The following is a 25,011-nucleotide window of genomic DNA, read 5'->3' as shown; positions in this document are numbered from 1 at the left end:
TTGTTGTTACTGGAAAAGCACACTCCAAAGACCAACAAAGCAAACACCATCTCATTTTGCTTTTGCAGCATCACTATATACATATATATATATATATGTAGATATAGAGAGAGAAAATTCTAGAGAGAGAAAGAAAGAAAGGGAGAAAGAGGTCCTCTGCTACTACTTTTTTTTTCACTCCTCACCACTACCACTTATCAACCATATCTGCAATTTACAGACCACACGAAGCATATCTTCAGATCGTTTACACAATGTGTTTCAGATCTCTGTTTTCACTTCTAATTTAAGCTTGAATCAGTTTTTTGATGATTGCTATGGGGAGTGTATCGTCCGATGATGGCGACGATCAACAGAGTGAGCGATGTGGAAGCTACAGCTTGAGTGCCGATGTGAGTGAATCTGAGAGTTCCAGTAGTTTCTCGTGTCGAAGATTCGACGGTGAAGGAGCATCGACTTCTCTGGCTTCGTCGCCACTCGCACGCCGTCCGATGTACGGGAATTTCGGTTTTCCGGTAGCTCCGCCGCCACCGATTATGTTGCCGGTGATTGGCGGGAAAGATTTGGGGGTTTGGAAGGTCAAGCCTGAGAAACGGGAGGCCGATTTGTCTGGTCAGTACATTTCATTTATGCATACTGTTATTAAATTTCTTCTCTAAAATTGGGAGAAAATTTAAGGAAAATTAGATTTTGGTGACCAAACTTAAATAAAATTTGTAAAGTAACCTTATATTCAAGAAAATTTTGAAACTTAATTGCTAACAAGTGACCTGATTTATTATGTAAATATGCTTATTGTATATATTACTCCATTTTATAATTGAACAAATTTATCTTAATTATTAAACATCCAGTCAAATACTTTTTTTGTATGTGATTTAAATGGTGTTGTGGTTGTTTAATCTTCTTCAAATTGAAGCAACTTAAATTGCATTGTGCAGCCATTATATAAAATATGAACCATATATATATATATATATAACTCGACCGTACTTGAAAGTATGTCGGTTCATAGAAATTGATTATAACAAAAGAGTAGATTACCAAAGTAAGGTTAATAAAGAAACCCTAATTTTTTTAATTAGTAGGCTGCAAACTAAAAAGGAAAAAATAGAGTGAGAAAGAGGGGGGATAATAAATCCCGCAATTTTGTCATCTAAAAATTATTTTTAGAATATTTAATAAATAAGTAAGTATTCTTTTGACCAAATTACGCTCAAATGGACACATATTAGCAATTAAGTTTCAAAATTGGTGATTATTCATTTTTCTTTGACTTTAAGGTCATTATTTAACAATTTTATTTAGATTTGATCACCAAAATCTAATTTTTCCCAAAATATATTATACATAATTGCTGCTGATTTTAATGCAATGATTACTGCGGATCTTACTTTGTACTATTTGAACATTCATTATAAATATATATCTATATATGTATACATATAAATATATTCTTTGTATTTTGTTAGAATTTCTCTCTATTTTTCATCATTTTGCAGAAGTTGAGATGATGAAGGAAAGATTTGCTAAGCTGCTCCTTGGAGAAGACATGTCTGGAGGGGGTAAAGGAGTCTGTACTGCCCTCGCAATCTCAAATGCCATCACAAATCTCTCTGGTCAGTATATATTTACTCTGTATGTACTACCTGTGTGTGTGTGTGTGTGTGTCTAATTTATTAAAATTGCTTTTGGTTTCAAATTTTAGCCACTATATTTGGGGAACTGTGGAGGTTGGAGCCATTGGCATCACAGAAGAAGGAAATGTGGTGCCGAGAGATGGAATGGTTGTTATGTGTGAGCGATTCAATTGTGGAGTTTGTGCCTTCGGTACAGAAATTCCCTGGGGGAGGGACGTATGAAGTCATGGCAACACAGCAGAGATCAGATTTGTACGTGAATCTCCCTGCCCTCAAGAAGCTTGATGCCATGTTAATTATGATCCTTGATGGATTTCGAGAAACCGAGTTCGGTTATGTTGATCGTGGGATAATTGTGCCTGATGCCAATGATTGTGATGAATTTCCATCATCTGCATCTAATGGGAGGCCTTCAATAAGGCAAGAAGAGAAGTGGTGGCTCCCATGTCCAAAAATTCCTCCGAGTGGGTTGCCAGAGGATGCAAGAAAGAGGTTGCAGCAGTGCAGGGACTGTACAAACCAGATATTGAAGGCAGCCATGGCCATCAATAGCGTTGTGCTCGCTGAGATGGAGATTCCTAGTGCCTACTTGGAGACCTTGCCCAAGGTATGGCCACCGTCTATTTAATTCAAAAGTTTATATGATATAAATGACGACCGGTTGGCTGAAATTTTCATGTCAAATAGTATTAATTTATTATAACATGATTAAGGAAGATTAAGGAAGATTGTCATGTGATTCATGTTTATATTTGGGCATTGTACTACTAAAAGTACTGCATTATTGGTGGGACAATTTGCAATTTGTCAATTATGTGATCCTTTTAAATACCACATTTGATTTCAGCCTTGGCTATGGCTGTCTGACTTGTGTCAGTTAATGTGAACTGAATTCGAGAGATACTTTTTGTAAAGGATTAAAACTAGCAAACACTAAAAACAATATACAATTCTATTGACACAAGAACATAGAACATGGTTCTTACTGCACATGAAATTAACTGTCTCGAGCAATAAAATAAGCTCAACTAGCTAAAGTCGAGCACTGGGGAAGCACATTGTAATGGAAGAAGGTTGAACATGAGAGAATAACAATAATGAAACAGAGGAATAGGGTTGACCCATCATAAGGGAGATTAGTTGTGTTGGTGTTGCAGGGATGAGTGGGGACAAAAAGTCAGCTTTGAGACAGTGGAAAATAACATTATAAGTTTAATAAATAAAAAGGTCTAGCAGGTTTTGATTGGATTAATTAGGTAAAAAAGAAGAGCATAAGTAAATCCTTTTACTGCAGAAATTTCACATAGAACTTTTGCTAAGATGTGGTTGTAAGGTATAGTAGTAATAGTTATAGATGCATATAGTATTACTCAACACATGTTACCATGCTCAAAATAACCATTTGTCATATGTATGCTGTTTATTTATATTCTCGCGCTGTTGCAACTATTTATGTTCACTTGCCATTGCAGAATGGAAAATCTTGTCTGGGCGATATCATATACCGTTACATAACTGCTGACCAGTTCTCACCAGAATGTCTCCTTGATTGCCTAGACCTTTCATCAGAGCATCATACCCTGGAAGTGGTAAACAGAATTGAAGCAGCCTTGCATGTGTGGAAACAGAAAGACAGAAAAAAACACACAAACCACCTGAAATGTAAGCATTCATCATGGGGTGGCAAGGTCAAAGGCCTTGTTGTTGATGGTGGGAAGAATCATTTTCTGGCTCAACGAGCTGAGACCCTCTTGCAGAGCTTGAAAGTTCGATTCCCTGGTCTTCCACAAACTGCATTGGATATGAGCAAAATTCAATACAATAAGGTAGTTTGTCCGATCTAATCTTCTAGTATCATCTAATGAGCTAGAACTACGGATATTCTATAAAATGGAGTCAAAGCATATGGAAAACATAAAACAACATATGGGATGCATTTATAATATATGCAAATTAGATTGTTGAAATCATTATTTACTTGGAATCTCATGGTTGAAAATCTAGGTGGCTTGAGGGGATGGATTTCATGATGGGATTAAATGTTCAATCTTGTTTTCGGAAAAAGAAATTGTGGTTTTTCCCTTAGTTGATCATTTACTGCATGATCTAGTATGATCTAGTGTATGGTGAAATGAGGGTGTCATATAGTGATACTTAAGCACTTATTAAAGTACAAGAGACACAGAGAGAATTTATCATTTGTTGTTTGGTTCATAGTTTTGTTTGGGATCAATATAGGGTAATTCTCACCATATCTTTTTATATTGACTTCAGGACGTGGGGCAATCAATTCTTGAAAGTTACTCAAGAGTAATGGAGAGCTTGGCGTTTAACATAATTGCTAGGATTGACGATGTCCTTTATGTAGATGATGCCACTAAGCGAAGTGATGGAGCTAAGTCAATGTCCTTTTTCAGCAAGGGAGGTTTGGATGGTCTTCCAATCCAAAAGCCAATGTCACCTAGCCCATTCTCAGTTCGACATACCCCTTATACCTCTCCATTTGCAACACCGACCTTCTGTTCATCCCCTCCCTTGGCTGGAAGCCCATCTAGGACTCCTTCCCCTTTGAACAAAAATAGTCTTAACCAGAAGACCGAAAAACCAATATCGGCTGACTTAGAGAAGCTGTGGACACAAGCCAGAAATATCAGCAATGGAAAAGTTTATGGTGTAACGCCTGAGCGTGATTGAGAAAAGTGATTCATCTGTATCACAAAGAGAATTGCATACATGGCTTAGCATCCTTGTGGCTGTGGGATGTAAAAAGGTTGGTGGTTTCCGTCTTGTATATTTATTCAGCAATAGAAAATATCATGCTTTAAAGTTTTGATCACGATTTCTCATTGAATTCTAGATAAATACAACTACCATGCTTTTGTTGTATTCAATAATCACTCCCCCGTATATCAGAATGAATATGAATGAAGAACCAGATGATTATTTCGTAGAGGAAAATACCATTACTATGAAGTGCATCTAGTGAGAGCCATGCATCCCAATTTCTTCTTAAATTTCTAGATGAGCTGCTTGGTTCTATATAAAACTATAACCAGAAGATCCTTTTTATCTGGCATTAACGTGGAACCACGTGCGTCGAAAGTACCTTTTACTAAGATCAATGTAGTTGTAAAGTCTCCGGACCTATTGTTAAGAATAACAAATTACTATTTTCATTAATAGCATTTAACGAACCGGGTAACCATATCCATATGCTTTGACCCACATTAAATGGCCAATGGCCCGAGGCCATTCCTTGAAGATAAAAGGACATCAACCCATATGAAGAACATTGTTGAGATCATGGTCAACTCAGCATACAAATATAATCAGTCACCTCTCCCCTTCACGTGAATGTCACTACCTTTCCAATTTTTGCAGCACTGCATTGGCAGCTTGGAATAATAATTTGTTGAAACTTTAAATTAATTTTTTTCCTATTCCAATTTCAAGGCACGTCCATTCATGTGAGTTTCCTTCATGTGAATGTCAGAACCTTTCCAATTTTGGCAGCACGGCATCGGCAGCTGGGATAGGAGAAAAATTAGTGCTTTCAACTAATTTTTCTCCTATCCCAATTTCAAGACACGCCAATTCGGTGCTCCCGTACGAATCTCAAGTGTTTTTCAAAATGGGCCGGCTGTCGGCATGGTTAGCATTGGATCAAAAAAAAAAATCCCGTAAATATCTCTCTCTTCGACTCATTCCCAACCATGTTGTATTTGGAGGAGTCGGCAATTGAGGTCGGGAAAAAAAATCTCGTAAACATCTCTCTTCGACTCATTCCTAACCACGTTGTATTCAGAGAAGGAGTCGGCAATTGAGGTCGGAAGACCTATCATTTTTCTTTAAAAAAAAGTATTTAATCTCATGTTTGAAAGTGGAATCGGGTAATGCCTTTTACTTTTTTTCCTTTTTTCCTTTAATCTATGTTCCAGCATTTGCTGCAACAATCATAATTAAAGGAAGTCATCCGGACACAATGTTGTCCAGAGGAGAGACTTCTCAAAGGGTCGTTCATTCTAATACCATTCTATGTTAAACACATATAATTACGGAGTTATGATGACTTAAAAACGTGTTGTGTCGCATAATCTACATGTCGCATAATCTACATATAGCACTTCACATTTTTCAGACAATGTGAGATCAGCTCACCCGCATCACACTCGCCCACAAAAATCGTTACAATTTGAGTGACCATACTATTTGAGAGAATTTCGCTAGAATGGTTTCTCATAGTTAAAAATTAAAGGACATAACAATACCTTTCACAATATAAAATAACAAAGTTGTTTGTTTCTTCCATGCTATTACTATGTATAAATTGAAAAGAACAAACTGATCCACCCTAAAACATACTGCAATTTCTGTTGAAGCTATTACTTACTTTTGTTACTACTACTAGATCCACCAGGAAGGATTCCGGTCGCTATTCAGTATAAAAATGTGTTTTGACACTTCTTTGTGCAATTCAATCGAGCATACGTGATGTACAATTTAATTGCAAATTATCTAATTTTAATTTTTAAAGGGATAAAAATGTAGACGGAAAAAGGATTTGTTCCTACCAGAAAAGTTATAAGAAAAATCTCTATTCGTTGGTGACACTTGAAATTAAATTCTTGTATCAAAAGCTAAAAGATACATATATATATATATATATGAAATGAAGATATGCTTGCTACAACATTGGAAAGTTGTTCTAAAATGGTTAGCTTAATTGACTGATTTGTCAAAGGAGTTTTTTAATTTCTAATCCATGAGCTGAAAGTATAAAAATAAAAAAATAAAAAAAAAGCATCAATGGTAGGTTGAGAGGGATATTTTCGTACATGAAAATAAGACCTTCATTTTAATATTTTTTTAATTTGATGTCAATCTGAGGGTAATATTGTCTTTTTCTTTTAATTGATGGCCATTTTAGTCGTTGTAGCTAATTTATCTTAAGGTATAGTATAACAAAATACTGTGTAATAATGATAAACTTCAGCGGAGGTTGGTGTAAAAAAAAAAAAATAATGGATTCAGAATTTTAACCGCCTCTTTTAATATTCACCAAAACTTCATCCTAATTTTTCAGTTATTGCTAATATGTGATTATTGGACTAAGAGTACCATTGGTAGCAACAAATAGATATCCTAATTTATACACGCATGCATATGTATGTATATGTATTTAACATAGGTATGAACTTTTATTATCTTATTTTTTCCTTATAACACGTTGTACTGACCCCATAATATACGTATCATTCAAATCAAGAGTGCGATTCAAAAGCGAGACCTTAAGTTCTTACCTCCCAAATTCCTGCCAACGCCGCTATGTCTATGAAGAATTACAATTTTCTGTTAGTTTTGCATAGTGATTTCTGCATAAAATAAAATATAAAATTTCAGTTTGTTTGGGAACTTCTAGGCATAGCATAATAGGTCATACTTTAATTTGAGTTAGTATTGTTAAAGGTTGTTACCATCAGTTGTGCATCGGATTGTTTACTGTGGTTTTCTTGGTGAATGAAAGAATTGGACTAGAATTACTGGTTTTTTTTTTTTTTTTTTTTTAAATTGAGATCTGCATATGTGAGAAGGAAAAATGATGGTGATTTGTAAACATTTACCTTTGATTAATGACCAAATGCAACTACGACTAAGATCAATAGTGGTTAAGTACTGATGCGGAGATGAGAGAGAGAGAAGTTAGCCTTTCTTAGTTGGCTAGGCAGAGTGTGGAAAATATGTCAGAATTCTTGAGTATAGATTTTTAAGGTTGGAATTGTCATTCAGCGAGGTCTAACCGGTTGCACTACATGTTTCAACCGGTTGTATTTTCTGACCAGAACCAGCTCTCAGCCAAAATCTAATCTCCAATCAGTATGACTTAAACACGTCACAGGATCCCAAGAGAGGGGATTTCCAACTCTACTAGCAGGACGGCTTCCATTCCGTAGACAAGTGAATAGGGGTTGCCCCTGTAGATGTCCTGATTGAAGTACTGTAAATTTTTACGAAAAAAAAAAAAAAATCTGTTTATAGTTCTCTAAATATATATTTTTGTTTTCGGAGTTTTTGAAAGTTAAAAGTTACTTTCTTTGCCTGAGTTCACGTATCATGGCTTTGAATTTAACTTGGCTTTAGCTATGCAACTTAAACTATTTCCAAATTGGTTAATAGCATGATATTGGAAGGAAACATGCAAATTGAATCAAGTAAAGAACAGAGCAAAGTGGAAGAAAAGATGTAAAACCAAAAAACTAAAGTAATTGAGAAAATTTTATAATACCCCTTAAAAAATAGTTAATTCACAAATAAATTTTTACTATTCGTCATAAATTTCATAAAATCTTAGGGGATCAAAATCTTCTCCGGCACTAAAGATATTATTGTAATTTTGTTATATTAATTCAAAAGAAAAAAATGCAATAATGTCCCCTATGTTTAATAAAAATGCATTTAACTTTTTTTTTTTTGTTTTGTTTGGTCACACATTTACAACATCATATATGCTTAATACTTGAGGTGATGAATTTGGTTGCCATTTCATCTCTAGAGAATCTGTGCCATCTCATGTTTTGACGCTGGTGGTTGACTTGGTCTTATGTGTTTCCATGTATTGAAAATCATCTTTTTCAATCTGATGTGGTATGTCTGTAATGTTACCAAATTTTTTTATTTTTTTATTTATTTTTTTAAATTTATTTGATTTTTCTAGATTATTTCAATTCTTGCCTCGTTTTCTGTGTCACGCGGGTCCCGATGATCATTTTGGTTATTTCTTTGAGCTGAGGGTTTTGGAATTTTTTTTTTAATCATTTAAAGTCAATTGGAAGTAACGGTATCATTTTTTATAATTTTTCGGAAGCCCGGACGATTTCCGGACTCGAAAACTTATCTCGGTTTTCTCTTTCCATATTTATGCATACACCTGTATCCTTACATTGTAGAAGATATTTATTGGGACATAGAGGACGTGTCAATGGTTATAGATGGGTAAAAAAGTAACTAACCATAAAGTGTAATTCATTCACATAGTGACAAGTGGCAAGTTATTGATCACAAGGTCAATCGTTGACCAAACTATTTCCTTTCTTCTTTCCTTCAGCCGCATAATACTCCCTCTCTCTAACCCTTCACTTTCTCACTCTATATCCATCTTTATGCAATAAATGTCTTCTACATTTTAAGTTTGTTTTTAGAGTGATTAAAGTGAGATTTTTATGAAGCAATAGGTGAGGAAGTTGATGAGTTAAGGAGAGCTTTTAATTGAGACCAATCTTGCAAGGGGTTAGGAATTTCGAATTTAGGGGTTATTTTGAAGATCTTGCTTGGTTGATGTAGGGGTTGTCCTAAACCTCAATTTCCTTTGTTTTTTGTGAATTATCTCTCTTTAAATTGAACCATTAAGTGACTAGAATTGAAGTTGGTTTACAAGTATGTTATGTAGTTGAAATCTGAAAATTTTAGCTTATATAGTAATGATGTGTTATGTACTTTAAATGTTGAAATTGAGTCCCTTTAATTGTTGATTCAGTTTTGTGCACAAAACTGAAATTTTGTAATCATGATGGTGGTGGTGTTGTTGCTAAACAATAAAATAAAATAAAATAAAATAACTGAAATTTTCATGTTCAATGTACCTCAATTTTGGGACTGTTTTGTTGTAAATATTCTTATGGTCATATGTGCTTAAATGCTGAAATTTTTAACTTTTATCTAAATGTTGCACAGTATGCTTTAAGAATCGAATTTGAGCTCCTTGGTTGTTGATTGTCTTGATGTGCATAAACTGAAAATTTTAGTAATTTTAATGGTTGGGTTTTTGTAATTTATAGAACTGAAATTTGATGTTGGAAATGCTATAACATTATGAGACTATGAAGTATGTCATTCATGCATTACATTGGGTACTACCTGGGGCAAAACAGATTTTTGTTGAAATGGAGGATGTTATGTTTTGAAAAGAAAGCAAACTGATTTTTTTTTGGGAAAATGATTGAGGTGTTGGATGAAATTTTGAAAGTGGGGAGAGACATTGGCACTTTATTAGCATTGTATTTCATTACAATCATGAGATTGCATTATGTGACGATTATTACTTTTCGAACACGCATGACCCCTTTTCTTGTCGCTATTCTTTGTTTGGATTCACGGAGGCGTTAAGGAGTACGTTTTAGGTATCTTCTGCTAAGTCGTTGTGCTCACTCCTTACTACTATTTTTCAGGATACGGAAAGGAAGTGGCGAAAGACATTCCCCCACAGGCTTAGACAGGACTTAATGGACTTTCTTGTATTAATTTTCTGTTATATATACAAGTTTTGTAAAACTTTAAACTTGTTTTGTATCTCTTTCGTAAGCTTATGTTTTGAGACTGTAGTCAGATGTAATGTTTTATGTAAATGAACTTTTGGTTTTTCGTATATGCGTTTGATCACGATATTACCATTATAGATGCTTGTGGTGACTGTTGTGGGATAGGGTTAACCTTTAGTATGGCTCACAAATGAGTTTAGAAATTGCAGGACTTTAGAAATTTAGAATCCGTATTTCAGTTTTCGGATTTGGTATGATGTGTTCCCTAATAGTTTAGAATTGGGAATGACTGTAGTGACAGTAGATAACGTTGGGTTCAAGTAAGGACCCAGATACGATTCTGACCCCTGGGTTTGGGTTGTTACAAAATTGGTATCAGAGCGTTAGGTTCGAAAACCTACGGACGACGGGTATGGTTGACCTAGAGGAGTTAGAATTGAGTTTGACGGTGTTGCATATTTATGTGGTTATTACTTGTTTAAATTGAAAGAATGATTTATCATTATGTGCTTACATGTGATTTGATTTCTAAATTCATGAACTAGTAAATAAAATAAAACATGTTAAATGATAAACGTAATTATTGTTATTAAGTTTATCATTTGGTGAATGTGAAAGCATGCTTGTTTGCTAAATGCTTACGTGAAATTATTTATGTGATTAATAAAATGATTAAATTTGTTTAAAGCATGCCTAATATGTTAAATGTTTATGTATAACTGATTACATGATTAAGTTTGCTTGATACATGCTTGATTCGTTACGTGTTTACCTGTTAGTTGTTTATTGTAGATGAAAGTATGCTTAATTGACTGTGTACCTAATTGTTAAGTGTTTACTATTTATGAGAGCATATACTAAATAATGTGATGACGTTTGTTTGAGCATGATAAATATAATTTTGTTTTAGGACGTTGTTGCATGTTTAGGTCTGCATGTGGTCATTCATTCACCAGGGAGTGGATGTAGGCGTAACTTGTTTGTTTCATTGTTGACGGGTTTGAGTGTTAGTAACAGTGCTGTGTGTTGGGTTACGACGGGTTCTGACCCATGTATGTGATGGGCTTGATCATTCTTACGTCTATAAATGTTTAGTTCTTATCGAACGGATAATGTGAGCACCATAGCTTGTGGATTGAGCTATTTCTTGTATTCTCGTTTTGATCGTATAGTTGCTTTTGTAGAACCGCGCTTGAGGGCGACGTAGAGAGATGGATCCGAATGAAGTTAGACAGCGAGCAGGTGAAAGGCCATCCCAACCAGATAGGGTTTCAATGAAACAGGGCCAAGATAGAGAGGTGAATGATAATCCACAAGTACCGGTGGACGATATCTTAATAGCAAGGGCTATAGCCTCAGCCTTTCAGAATTTAGCGAGTACCACAACTCCTTAAGTGGTACCACAACTGGCTATTCAGCCATAGGAGACGGGGATGGAGTGGAATCTTCGGTACCTTTTTCAGTTTAATAAACTCATGAAAGTAACATTTGAGGGAAGTCCAGACCCGTTAGTTGCAGACAACTGGCTTGATGAGGTTGAAAAGGATTTCAAGGCAATAGCCATACCCAATGATCGGTTAAAGATCACCTTAGCCACGTATAAGTTTGTTAGCGACGCGGCGGTATGGTGGAAGACCATGACTAGCGCACATGATATTGATAGTATAAGTTGGGATGCATTCAAAAATCTTTTCTTTGATAAGTATTTCCCGCAAACCAAGAGACGGGAGTTGAGGACGCAGTTTGACGGACTAGAACAAAGTGGCATGTCAGTGATAGAATATGAGAATAAGTTCACTTCTCTTTCACGTTTCGCTATGGATGTGTTAGGGAATGAGGAGGAGAAGACATGACGTTTTGTGTACGGCCTAAATCGTTTTATTAGGCCAGGCGTGACACTTTTAGGATTAAAGAATTATTCGAAAGCAGTTATAAGAGCACTGATGGTAGAAGCAGAAGCCAAAGATTAGCAAGAAATGTGTGGTATTGTGGATTCTCAGGAACGAGGTACGAGTTTGGGTACTTCTTCCGGGAGCCAAGGTAGGAAGAGGCACAAAGGTGCTTCATTGTTTTCTCAGGAGTAGCAAACGGCAAGTGTTACTCCTATTATTGGTGCTTCTTCAGGGTCCTTTAGGATGAGTTTGGTGTGTTACCATTGTAGACAACCAGGACACCACAAAGCGGAGTGTCCTCTTGATAGACCTAACTTCGGAGTTTGTTTTTGGTGTGGTCAGCTGGGCCACATGAAGAGGGATTGTCCACAGAGGAGATGAGATATTACTATGATTGATTATGTTGTAACGGGGGGTTACCTGTGAGTTTTGTAACGGAGGATACATGTGAGTCTTGTCGTGTTATAACAAGGGATACCTGTGAGTCATGTTGTGTTGTAACAGGGGACACCTATAAGTCATGTCGTGTTGTAACGGGGGACACCTGTGAGTCGTGCTGCATGATTGTCTATAAGTCTGGTGCAATACCCCTAGTTTCAAAAGGATAGTTCTGGTATTTCAATTACTGATTAAATGCATATTTATTTGTTTAATAGTTTAATTGCTTGTTATTTTAATTAATTGGGTTTTAATTATTTAATTGACTTAATTGTATTTGTGAATTTTGAATTAATTGTATTAATTAAATTCTTGGATTTAAATTGTTTCATTGTGTTAAATAATTATGTAATTGTTTTATTTAATTAGTGCTTTAACTTGTTAATCATGTATTTAAATTTCATTACTTGATGTGTTGTTTTAATTAAATTTATATTTAAATGTTTTAAGTATTAACGTGACGGGATTAATTTTGTGTCACGTATAGTTATAAATTAGGTTTTGCTCTATGAGCCGAGTAAGTCAGTTTAGGGTTTGATTGAACTTAGGATTAGTTTGGCCTATAAATATACATATAAGGTTCTGCCAAGGGTTTTAGAACCCTACTCATGACTGTGGAGGCAGAGGGAGAACAGAGGAGGTTTTCAGTAAGGATTACCAGAAACCTTAGGACGACGGCATTAAGATTTTGAACCAAAGTCTTACAGGCAAGTTCCAATCCTAACTCTTTTCCTTTGGTTCGTGTTCTTTGCATATCTAATACAACTCTAGGAATAAATAAGGATTAAAATTAAACTAGATTTCATGTCTTCGATGTTTTAAACTGAACGTAGTCATAAATTGTGAACTATTTGTTTTAGATTCGTTTTTGTGTAACTCATAATTTTATTCATGTACATTGATGTATAATGATGTTAATTAGTCTGGAACACGTTGGGAACCACTGGAAGTAATCTAGGTTACAGGGTTGAGTGTTTTAAACAGTGAGTGTTAAGGAATGAATAATTGCTCGTTCTAACTTCTTGTTGCATAATTGGTGTCTCAATTGATGTTGGCGAATGAATAAAGAATTAAATTGTTTTTGGATCACACTGGAGCCTAGTTTAAACACCTAGGTATCTTAGGAATAAATGACAGTCCGTCGGAAAACCGCCAAAGTTGAAAGAGACAGTATCAGGAGGAGAGCCGGCTCCCGTTAGAGGTGGCTCCTTTTAAAAAGGATTCGGCTCCATTTAAAAAAAAGGAGGCAGCTCTTTTTTTTAAAGAGCCTGCTCCATCCATTTTTTTTTTTTTTTTTTCGTTTTCTTTTTAGTTTTCTTTTGTGTTCCAGCGATTCTGTTGCTTTGGGGCTTAATTCTTGAAGGTAACAGGTTCAGTACAAGCTGTGTTGGGAGTAGTCAGAGAGGTTCTAAGTTCTATTAAAACTTCAATGAATAGGCTAATGAAAAATTAAACCAAATGGGCGTTTTTGCTTATACCTAGACAAATTTAAAATAAGCTGGACTACGGTTCATGGATGTAAAGGAGTTTAAATTGCTAAGTTTTAGTACAGCAGTTTTCAGTGATGGATTACAGTTAATATGTTTCAATAATCTCATATAAGTATGAAAATGTACAGGTTTCTGTTCGTCTTGATGACTATACTTGAACAGCAGGTAATTTTAATAAATTAGTTTACTGTTTCTGGGAGGAAAGGATTTGAAATTGCTTAATCTTAGCATAACAATTCTCATTGATGGTTTTGTAATTATTTAGGTTCCAGTGTCTTGAAAACTAAGCCTGTGAAGATTATATACTCTGTTGTGCTTACTTAAAATAAATTGGTTTATATGTATATCCTGTATAATTAATTATTGGATCTTGGAAAGCAGTATGTATAAGCCTGTTAAACTATAAGATTTTATCATGCTTAATATGGTACAATTGATGCCTATATTTAATATAATATTATCAATTGTGGACTTATGCAATAGTTGGTATTTACTTATATATTTGTATTGTCAACTGCTGAATGTTGGATTACATGCACCGGTATGGGACGGTGGCATGCCTAGGTTTGGATTAGTTTCAAAATACTAAATCCTACTTACACGGAATAAGGGAATGAATTCTAAATAAATCTTATACAAAAGTCAAAGAAGCTGCACAAGCTGAATGACTAACTGAATTGCTTGTTATCTATGTTAAGTCAAAGAAGCTGCACAAGCTGAATGACTAACTGGATTTCTTATGGATGGATAGGATAGGACTTTAAATATATTTTTATGGTACCGCGATATGAGCTTGAGTCTCAGAATCGACGGTTAGGGAGTGTATATGCAGTAGGATGTATAGCTGGCTATGTTGGTTGAGGTATACCCTATTAGGCTTAGGTAGTCATGCCCACTCAGGTGCGTTTTACATATTGCCTTCTACTCAGGTTGAAACCCTCATCATAGTCCAGTGAGAGTCCCATAGTGTGGATATATATATATATATATATATATATATATATATATATATATACGGATTATGTAGCTATTGTTGAGTTGGTTAGAATGTATATGCGTATCGAGTCTCTACTTGGATTGTAGTATGATAGAACTTATTTGTGGGCCTGACCCATTTCTGTTTTTCAGGTACTCGTCAGTTCCAGACTTAGACCTGATCGTGCTGAGCAGAGACTACTACTCACTCTTTCGACGACGTAGGACTTTTCTCCATGGTTTAACTTTGGCTATCTTTTAGCTATTTATGTTTCAGTTTGGATTTTGGTATTAGGGGTCCAATGAATGGATTCCCGAGTTGTTATCTATTGGAGGTTTTGGAATTTTAAGTATTTAATGAAAAAGGATTGTCTTTTAGATTTCTTTCGGCTATTAATTATTTATTTCTGAATTCATTTTGTAATCTGTGTTTGTTTTAAATATTAATTGTTTGATATTCCCTCGGGTTCGGGGCTTGGGCCTGATCAACCCGTGTCACAAATCCGAGGGTTATCACATCTGGTGTAGTAATGGGGGCTACCTGTGATTGTTGTAACGGGGGATACCTGTGAGTTTTGTAGCGGGGGATACCTGCGAGATTGGGTGTGATAGGAGATGCCTGCACACTATTGTTTTGGTAACGAGGGCTACCCGTGAGTTTGGGCAGAAGCTTGTACACTTTGTGCAGTGTCGGGTTCATCTGTGCCAGGATGGTGGACATATCCCATAGTGTGGTTCCGGACTGGACGATGTTGATGATGCTTAGTGTGAGCCCTTGGGGCAGGATGTAGATCGAGAGGTTTTGTATGAGTTTTAAGTTGTAATGATGTACCAGTTGTGACTGTTATGTATTAAGGCAATGATGTATTTGTAAGACTATAGGAGTATTCCAAAACAGTTTTATTGGATTATGATGTGTATTTTGTGAGCAGTTGAACTCTTATGTAATGGTTTTAATGATGGATTAATGACAGAAGGGTTTTATCCATGTTTTGTTAGGGACCATGGGTTTGATCTAGATCATCCGACTTACCTCCGCGGCAAGAGGTGAAGTCTTGGGTTTCGAAGGATTCGTTCCGAGAGGTTATGATCGATGCGGCATAAAACATGACTTGTTTACCGGTGTATACGTTTTCTTAGGACCTTGGAGTTAATAGTTATGATATGACTTGTGTGTTGAGGATGGTTAGACCGTGTGTTATAAGCTATGTGTCTAGAGTTAGACGTAAGGATTGATGTATGTGTATGCTTGAGGATTAGACCTGAAGACAAGAACGATGTTGATGTTGAGGTTGGATCAACGATGGGAATGGCCTGGCCAACCATTTCTCCGAGTCAGTCTTTCCTTAACATAATGTCGAGTTAAAGGTCAACGATCATTGCTTTTAGTGTGATTAGTGATAGTCATAGTATGGTGTTTTGCGTTATGTACGTTTGGATGTACGATCCCGTTTTAGAGCTAATCTTGTTTGGGATTGATGGTATTCTTTGTATGTGTTCAGGTGACTTGTCATGGATGGTTGTGTACTTGGTACGAGATTACGTGTCCAAGAAGTTTCAATTGTTGGTTCAGTTAATCCTTGAGCTATGCTGACGGGTTGTTTTCCCGAGTACCTGATGATACATTTGACAGGTTAGATGGTTCTCTTGATTATAATCGTGGGTGTTCAGCTATGATGTAGTTGTTAAAGGCAGTAGTCATCAGAAATAGTTTTAAAGGTATTTTTGGGATAGCAAGTGAAGCTCGTATATTAGCTCGTTGAACGGTTTTGTAACCACTATTTTGTGGGCTTTAGGGTATTTGGCGCGGATTGTGTGAGGCGCTGCTGGTTGGATCTACCATGTATGGGATCCGACCGCTTTCTGGTGGGATGTCTCGTGTGGACCATGTTAGTGCGATTTTATGTATTGGACGGGTTTTTAACCAGGGTTAAGTGTGGAAGTAGATGGTTGAGTGTCGTGGTGACTTTGATTAAGGGATTATTTTCGTGATGCGTGTTATCGTGTGGGTTGACTGAAGCTGTCATTAGCAGAGTTGGTATCGACTAACGGTATGTTCTGGTTAGAAGGATGACTATCTTAATGGTTCTCTGTGGTTAAGATTCAGTGGAGTCGCAGAGTTCGGTTGGGGGCTTATGCCTCGCGTGCTTGTAGGTGACGGTAGAGAGTTTTATTCGGCATTGCGGTGCCTTTTTCGTTCAGTTAGTTGTAGTAGGGGATGAGATTACGTGTGACCATGGTTACTGTTCGGTCATTGTTACGTTAGGTCACTAGCACAGGGTCGTGAGTGACGCAGGATGTGAGATCCTTTGGATAGGGGTTTTGAGATATAGCGTGTTGCGTGGGGTGCTCGGAGACGTTCTCCGTTTTTGCATCTTTTCGTCTTTCTCTTATAAGGTGAGTTGATTTCGGAGACAAAATCTTTTAAAGTTGGGGAGATTGTAATGTTACCAATTTTTTTTATTTTTTTTTTTCTGGAATTTATTTGATTTTTCTAGATTATTTCAATCCTGACCTTGTTTTGCGTGTCACGCTGGTCTCGAGGGTCATTTTGGTCATTTTCATGAGCCGAGGGTTTTGGAAAATTTTTTTTAATCATTTTAAGTCAATTGGAAGAGACAGTATCATTTTTTAGAATTTTTCAGAAGCCTGACGATTTTCGGACTCGAAAACTTATCCCGATTTTCTCATTTAAGTGGATGGCATTGTGGTCTTTTTACACATTTATGCATACACCTATCCTTACATTGTATAAGATATTTATTGGGACATAGAGGAAGTTTCAATGGTTATAGATGGGCAAAAGAGTAACTAACCATAAAGTGTAAATCATTCACATGGTGACAAGTGGCAAGTAATTGATCACAAGGTCAATTGTTGACCAAACTATTTCCTCTTTTCTTTCCTTCAGCCGGCAGAATACTCCCTCTCTCTCTAACCCCTCATTTTCTCACTCTATATCCATCTTTATGCAATAAATGTCTTCCACATTTTAAGCTTGTTTTTAGAGTGATTAAAGTGAGATTTTTATGAAGCCATAGGTAAGGAAGTTGATGAGTTGAGGAGAGCTTTTAATTGAGACCAATCTTGCAAGGGGCTAGGAATTTCGAATTTGGGGGCTGTTTTGAAGATCTTGCTTGGTTGAGGTAGGGGTTGTACTAAGCCTTAATTTCCTTTGTTTCTTGTGAATTAGCTCTCTTTAAATTGAACCACTAAGTGACTAGAATTGAAGTTGGTTTACAAGTATGTTATGTAGTTGAAATCTAAATTTTTTAGCTTATATAGTAATGATGTGTTATGTGCTTTAAATGTTGAAATTGAGTCCCTTCAATTGTTGATTATATTTTGTGCACAAAACTGAAATTTTGTAATCACGATGGTGATATTGTTGTTGCTAAAAAAAAAAAAAAAAAAACTGAAAATTTCATGTTCAATGTACCTCAAATTTGGAACTGTTTTGTTGTAAATATTCTTATGGCCATATGTGCCTAAATGCTGAAATTTTTAACTTCTATCTAAATGTTGCATAGCGTGCTTTACGAACCGAATTTGAGCTTCTTGGTTGTTGATTGTCTTGATGTGCATAAACTGAAAATTTTAGTAATTTTAATGGTTGGGTTGTTGTAATTTATAGAACTGAAATTTGATGTTGGAAATGATATAACATTATGAGACTATGAAGTATGTCATTCATGCATTACATTGGGTACTACTTGGGGTTTTGTTGAAATGGAGGATGTTATGTTTTGAAAAGAAAGCAAACTGATTTTTTTTTTGGAAAAATGATTGAGGCGTTGGATGAAATTTTGAAAGTGGGGAGAGACATTGGCACTTCATTAGCATTGCATTCCATTACAATCATGAGATTGCATTATGTAACGATTATTACTTTCCGAACACGCATTACCCTTTTTCTTGTCGCTATTCTTTATTTGGATTCACGAAGGCGTTAAGGAGTGCGTTTTAGGCATCTTTTGCTGAGCCGTTGTGCTCACTCCTTACTACTATTTTTCAGGATACGGAAAGGAAGAGGCGGAAGACATTTCCCCACAGGCTTAGACAAGACTTGACAGACTTTCTTGTGTTAATTTTCTATTATATATACAAGTTTTGTAAAACTTTAAACTTGTTTTGTATCTCTATCGTAAGCTTATGTTTTGGGACTGTAATCGGATGTATTGTTTCATGTAAATGAACTTTTGGTTTTTCGTCTATGTGTGTGATCATGATATTACCATTATAGATGCATGTGGTGACTGTTGTGGGACAAAGTTAGCCTTTAGTATGGCTCACAAACAGCAACGGACCCAGCATGGGACCGGGGCGGGGGGGGGGGGGGGGTCGGATGACCCCCCTAGATTTTTTTTTTTTTTTTTTTTAGCATTTTATACTTTAAATTTTTGATAATTTATGAAGATGTCCCCATTAAAATTAGAATTTGCCCCACCGATTTTTTTTATTTTTTATTTTTTATTTTATAATTTAAATTTTTAAAAATTTATGAAAGAAACCCTATTAAAATTACAAAAATAGACCCATCATATAATTTTGTACCCACAAATTAAAAGGGCGCCCCCCTCACAAAATTTTCTGTGTCCGTCACTACTCACAAATGAGTTTGGAAATTGTAAAACTTTAGAATCCGTATTTCAGTTTTCAGATTTGGTATGATGTGTTCCCTTATAGTTTAGAATTGGAAATGATTGTAGTGATAGTAGATGACATCGGGTTCAAGTAAGGATCTGAATATAGTTCAGACCCCTGAATTCGGGTCGTTACAATATCCCTTACTTTATCCATTGCAAGGAATGCCTATTTTGAGTAATGGAATTCACAACATTCATTAAAAAAAAAAAAAAAAAAAAAAAAAAAAAAAAAACAATAAGTTATTTTGGGGAGCTTGAGTGTTCAAGGTGATGATGACCAATTAGAGATTTTAGTTTCCTGATAAACATGGAAGACAAAATGGAAGAATCTAGTAGCAACTTCAGCTGGCCGGTGGGCATTAGCCCTAAAGAAAAGGTTTAGTGTTCGAGCCCTGCGTTTGAACTTTTGAGAAAAACACAAAAAAACTTCAGCTCACATGCTTGCATCACAATCATCATTCCCATGAAAGATGTGCAACTTGCCGGCAAAATATGCAAATCATACTAAGGATTACAGCAGTTCATGAGTTTTTAAACACACGTTGATCCATATCCTACGCAAAAACACAACGATCCATATCCTAGCCAGTGCCTACACGTGTAGCGAGTTACCATGGGAACCATGGGAAGCCCGAGAACCATCTTCACTTTACAAGGAGGGTTCTTCAAAGTGATTCCAGCTCACGACATTCGCTATCTCAGCACATCAAGCCTTGAAGTTGAAAGTTGAAATACAGGCAACGTACTGAATTAAGGTTTGGGGTTATGGATATAGTAATATTATTTACAAAAAATGCTTATTCAAGTAATTAATGTTTCAATGCAAAATAAAATTGACCAAATAAAATTGGAGTGTAACCTCATACACCTTGTAACATTTCAGGCCCAAATTAGATCCACTGAAATTAACTAGCAACTGAATATCAAAGTTTACAAGATAAAACCATTCAAAAAAAAAAAAAAAAGTTTACAAGATAAATGCATCAATTACGACCACACACGAAGATCATGGACCGACATCCATCCAATGCCTTTGCAATGGTTATTCATGCCCCCCTCGGTTAGATGGGACTCTTTGATAAATTTATACATCCAATTGATTTAACTCCACCTGCATAAATGTTACAAAGATCAATGATATACATAATACATAAAATGATTAAAATCTGCATCCAAGATTATCTTTATGTAAAAGAAAAAAAATGCTTACATTATTTTTCAGTACATAATGCTATCTATCTAACTATATATATATATATATAAATATATATAAGTTAGTACTGCATTCAAGATGTGTTGGGGTTACAAAAGTTAAGGTCAGTAACAAAGGGAGCATCAAGACACCAAACCATCTAATGCAATCACGCTTACAATGACATTATGTTTTTCATCTGATGAATCATTTCGTTTTTCTACTGTAATTATAAGTCCATCGTCGCGCATTATGTGATGCCTTTATAGGTAGTCCAGTTACCTGGTTAAAAAACGAAAACCAATGCTGAATTCAGCACTCTATAAAACCTCAAAATGCAAAAGATCTGATTATATTGTTGTTAAAATAAGGGAATCTGCAATTCATATCTTGAGAGGATTTGCAATTCTATTATTATCTGGTCTCACTTATCTGTTTTAGGAGCTCTTTGGCAACATAAAAATATTGATCAGGTACCCCTATCGTTTATCTAGTTAGATAGCTTAACAAGGTTACTCATTTTTTCTTCGCTGCTCTCTTCAGTGCAGAAAGTGAAAAATAAGGATGGAGGATCCTTCAATACTTTACAATAGCATCTATTTTTGAGGATGTTGCATCTAATTGGTTTTGAAAAATATAATCATTTCTCACAAAGGCTATTGCCAAATCTCAAAATCAGTTATTTTGTCACATTCTGATGGCTTAACACATCAGTGCAGGAAGTGGAGATACAGATGGAAGATCCTCTATACTACACACTAGAAGCTATTCAAGAGAACATCATATAGATATGATTTTATATATATATATATATATATATATATATATATATAATTGGCTTGTAGAATATATTCATTCCAAGCAAAGATAATCTACATCAGTTATTTTCTCAAGCTGAAAGAATGTATCAGCAACTAGCAAATGACAATAAAATTATTAAGCGAACTCACTGATAAATTTGCAAGTGGTGTTGTTTTGAAATGAATCTGCTTCTAGTGTCATATTCTTGATGAGACATTAAACCATATGTCTTTAATCCTAAAAAGATTATTTAATCTATCTTCAAGAGTTGTAACAAAAATGTATGGATAGCACATAACTGTTCACTCGTGTGCTGGTCATCTGCAATACGAAGCAAAGACGAGGTACGAAGTCCATTAAGGAGCAGAACCCTTCTTTTTTTTTGATAAATAAAAGTGTATTAGAGAGCGTTCAAAAGGAAAAAGCGTCCCAAGAGCTATACAAGGGCCGAGGCCAAATAGAGAGTCCTATGGACCCAAAGAACCCCAAAAATCCACGAATTCATCTAATGATATACAATTTCTCCCCATTACCCAACTAAAAAGAGAATTAATAATAGAGAATTTCAGCACCCCATTGTAGGATTCCTCCCCATCAAAAGATCTTTTATTCCGCTCTATCCAAATACACCACCAAACACAAAAGGGGGGTGGCCCTCGAAAACTCACGGGCTTGGGCCCCCACATTGTAGCCTCTCCAAACGTCAATCAAATTCCTTGAAGACCAAGGCATAACCCAATGAACACCGTACACCCAAAAATAAGACTCCAACAGTAATAAGGAGTCCAACCTTATAAGGAAAACTCTAACCATCATGTTGTTTTAGAAGATGTAAGTACATTATTTTCCTTTTTTTGTTGGACACATGTCTAAACCCCTAGTCTACAATCTCCATCTTAATTATAAGTTTCAAAATTTCTCTCTTTTTCCCACTTTTTCCTACCCACACTTTCAAAGCTTATAATTACCAAGTGTTGCAGTTGTTGGTCACTTCCAGGGACATTGGAGGACAACCCTAATACCCAATACCCATATACCTGTGGGTGTCATATAAATCGTCACTTTGCTTCTTTGTCGCCCTGGCAATCATCAATCCATTTTTCCTTCTTTTACTTCAAAGTTCAAGCTCACTCGCTAGTTTGGTTCCGAATAAGATTTAGTGTCTTGTTTTGCTAAAACATTAATACCATTCACTTATCAGGAACCTCATCCCCTAAATAATGGCTTCTAATTATCACCCAAGTAATGGCTTCTAATTATCATCTAAATAATGGCCTCTAAACATAATTTTTAGCAAAGCAAGTAATTTGTTAACATCTAACCATATGACAGGGCACCAAATTGTTGGCATCTTTGATTGAATCAACAACAGTAATTGGCAGAAGTTAATTCAATAAATACCCAAAATGACATAAAACTTAACAATAACACTGTTAAGACAATGTAAAACCACACATAGTGATGCAGAAAAAAACACTTACTACCAACATAGTTGAAGATACCCATTCCGGAGGTGGCCAAAACAGCTTGGAGATACCCGGACAATCTGCTAAGGGCTCAATACTAGCTCTCTCTAAATCAAACACACCCATACCACGAGTCTTCATTACATTATCTCCCCCCTCCAAGGAATTATCTGTAAAGAGTATGCAATTCCCTACACATCCAGGAAAATCAGAAGTTGACACCGAGAAAGTGCAATTATCACCCAAAAACAACATTTGATCCCCCAAACTTTTCAACTCAACCCACCTCTGTCCGTCTCTATCAAACTTGAAAACTTTAAACCGAACCGTCCTCTCAATAATATAGCAATTGAATTCATCACCCTCCAATCCTTCAAAACCCTCAACGTTACCCAAATCATCTTCAGGTCCCAAACTCAAATACATATCAACCAACAACAAATCACCACATGACTCCACCAAGAGCTTCTTGTCCCCACCAAAAACCGAATTCGCAACCAAACTCACACTCGGAGACGAATCAACATCAACAACCACAGTCCTTCCCGTACTGTCCACAGCATAGAACTGCCCTTCAAAGAGTATCACATCATCATAAGGCGAAGTCAATTCGCTAATGACAGTCCATTTAGGGTCACCAGACTTGAACAAAACTAGTCTCCCAGAAACATGTATTGTCAACAACACAAACCCATCAACCAGCGAATGCAATGCCACCTTTTCCATATACAGATTGCCCGCATCACCGATCGAATTCGCAAAAGGCCGATAATTTATGTGCTGAAGAACATACTCGTGCCCTAATTCAGAAACCCTAAATTTGGAGTGATCGAGAATTCTGGGGAAATTTGTGGGCAGTGGTTTGAATTCGAATCTGGAGAGAGGATTCAAAAGGTGCATCCGATGAGGAACGTCCTGTTCTAGCTTGATCAACCAGGCGTCGGAGGGTAGTGTTTGGCCACTGGGTTGGGGCAATCCGAGGCGGAAAATGGTTCGTTTGGAGAGATAGAAACCCCAACTGGTGTCTGAAATTCCATCGTTTGGAAGAATCGGGAAACGGGAAGGAGTTGGATGGGTGGTTTCGGGGGAGAGAGAGGAACGCCATGAAGAACAGACGGATCGGAATCGGAGAAGATCGGTTTCGGAATTAAGGTGTTTTGAGATTAGGTTTAGGAGTTCCGTGGGTAGTTGAGACCATGTGGCCATTGTTGAGACTGATACTGTACCTTGTGGAGTAAAGAAAGAGCACAAAAACGAAAATGGGAGAAGATGGAGAATATAAGCTGGTTAGACAGGAATGGAATGGAAGGATCTTATAGTTGTAATTCCGTTTGGCGTGTCCTTTTTAAAAAGTGGAATGGTGATTTTATTTATATGAAAATGTTAAATTTTGAAAAATTGTGCTATTATTTTTGTCAAATCAAAATACGATTGCTAATATAGATAGGTATGCTGTTGAAATGAGAAAATATATTTGGTAAATTTATTTTTTATTTAAATTTGACTTTTTAATTTACTATTTAAATATAATTGAAAATTAATAAAATAATAAAATTGACTATTTATTTATTATTAGAGTATAATTGAAAAATAATAAAATTGATTCTTTATTTACTATTAGAGTATAATTAAAAAATAATAAATTTGACTCTTTTATTTACTATTAGAGTACAACTAAAAATAATAAAATTATATTTTATTTACTATTTAAGTATAATTGAAAATTAATAAAATTGACTCTTTTATTTATTATTAGAGTATAATTTAAAAATAATAAAATAATATTGTATATACTATTCAAGTATAATTGAAATATAATAAAATTGACTCTTTTATTTATTATTGGAGTATAACTAAAAATAATTAAATAATATTTTATTTACTATTTAAGTGTAATTGAAATATATTAAAATAATAAAATTGACTCTTTTATTTATTATTGGAGTATAACTAAAAATAAGTAAATAATATTTTAATTACTATTCAAGTGTAATTGAAATATAATAAAATTATAAAATTGACTCTTTTATTTACTTATAATTGAAAAATAATAAAATAATATTTTTCTAATTGTGAAAAATAATAAAATAATAAATAATACTTTATGTTCCATAAAACTTGTCCACATTGGATACCTTTAATTTGAAAACCAAAGTTTC

The 25,011-nt window shown here is 35.4% G+C and overlaps 2 protein-coding genes and 1 long non-coding RNA gene across 5 annotated transcripts; 2 read left to right on the top strand and 1 right to left on the bottom strand.

Moving 5' to 3' along the window:
* LOC132300725 (rop guanine nucleotide exchange factor 1) lies at positions 1–15,130 on the top strand. 3 transcript variants are annotated; one of them, XR_009480550.1, is made up of 6 exons: positions 1–612; positions 1,503–1,619; positions 1,709–2,247; positions 3,113–3,466; positions 3,915–4,410; positions 14,901–15,130. XR_009480550.1 is itself a non-coding variant. In XM_059797933.1 (5 exons), the coding sequence occupies exons 1-5, from the start codon at positions 309–311 to the stop codon at positions 4,332–4,334; spliced, it is 1,734 nt and encodes a 577-aa protein (XP_059653916.1). In that variant the 5' UTR covers positions 1–308; the 3' UTR covers positions 4,335–4,486. The 3 variants fall into 3 exon arrangements, 1 of the variants encoding a protein (XP_059653916.1); XR_009480549.1 differs by lacking the exon at positions 14,901–15,130 and adding an exon at positions 9,863–10,059; XM_059797933.1 differs by lacking the exon at positions 14,901–15,130 and having other exon boundaries at positions 3,915–4,486.
* A 2,539-nt stretch (positions 15,131–17,669) lies between these two features.
* LOC132300724 (uncharacterized) lies at positions 17,670–18,961 on the top strand. Its single transcript, XR_009480548.1, has 2 exons — positions 17,670–17,893; positions 18,763–18,961. It is a non-coding gene; the product is annotated as an uncharacterized LOC132300724 (long non-coding RNA).
* Positions 18,962–20,270: 1,309 nt separating this feature from the next.
* Positions 20,271–24,183, bottom strand: LOC132300723 (F-box protein SKIP23). The gene is made up of 2 exons (XM_059797931.1): positions 22,868–24,183; positions 20,271–20,504 (listed from the first exon to the last, which is right to left on the bottom strand). Exons 1-2 carry the CDS (start codon positions 24,056–24,058, stop codon positions 20,478–20,480), a joined length of 1,218 nt encoding a protein of 405 aa, XP_059653914.1. The 5' UTR covers positions 24,059–24,183; the 3' UTR covers positions 20,271–20,477.
* Between the last annotated feature and the right edge of the window lie 828 nt (positions 24,184–25,011).

This window comes from Cornus florida, unplaced genomic scaffold (genome assembly GCF_030987335.1).
Source record: "Cornus florida cultivar Cherokee Brave unplaced genomic scaffold, ASM3098733v1 CherokeeBrave_3.0.0_Hap2_Chr03, whole genome shotgun sequence".
Taxonomy (NCBI): Eukaryota; Viridiplantae; Streptophyta; class Magnoliopsida; order Cornales; family Cornaceae; genus Cornus; species Cornus florida.
Note: the sequence above shows the minus strand (reverse complement) of the source record. Positions and strands in the feature narration are given on the sequence as shown.

What these genes read in the sequence shown, in the direction of transcription:
- LOC132300723 (XM_059797931.1), bottom strand. Translation starts at nt 24,058, where the DNA reads ATGGCCACATGGTCTCAACTACCCACGGAACTCCTAAACCTAATCTCA. An exon ending in TATCTTCAACTATGTTGGTA is followed by an intron (nt 20,505 to 22,867) that starts GTAAGTGTTTTT and finishes ACATTTATGCAG; the next exon opens with GTGGAGTTAAATCAATTGGA.
- LOC132300725 (XM_059797933.1), top strand. Translation starts at nt 309, where the DNA reads ATGATTGCTATGGGGAGTGTATCGTCCGATGATGGCGACGATCAACAG. An exon ending in ACGGGAGGCCGATTTGTCTG is followed by an intron (nt 613 to 1,502) that starts GTCAGTACATTT and finishes ATCATTTTGCAG; the next exon opens with AAGTTGAGATGATGAAGGAA. An exon ending in TGCCATCACAAATCTCTCTG is followed by an intron (nt 1,620 to 1,708) that starts GTCAGTATATAT and finishes TTCAAATTTTAG; the next exon opens with CCACTATATTTGGGGAACTG.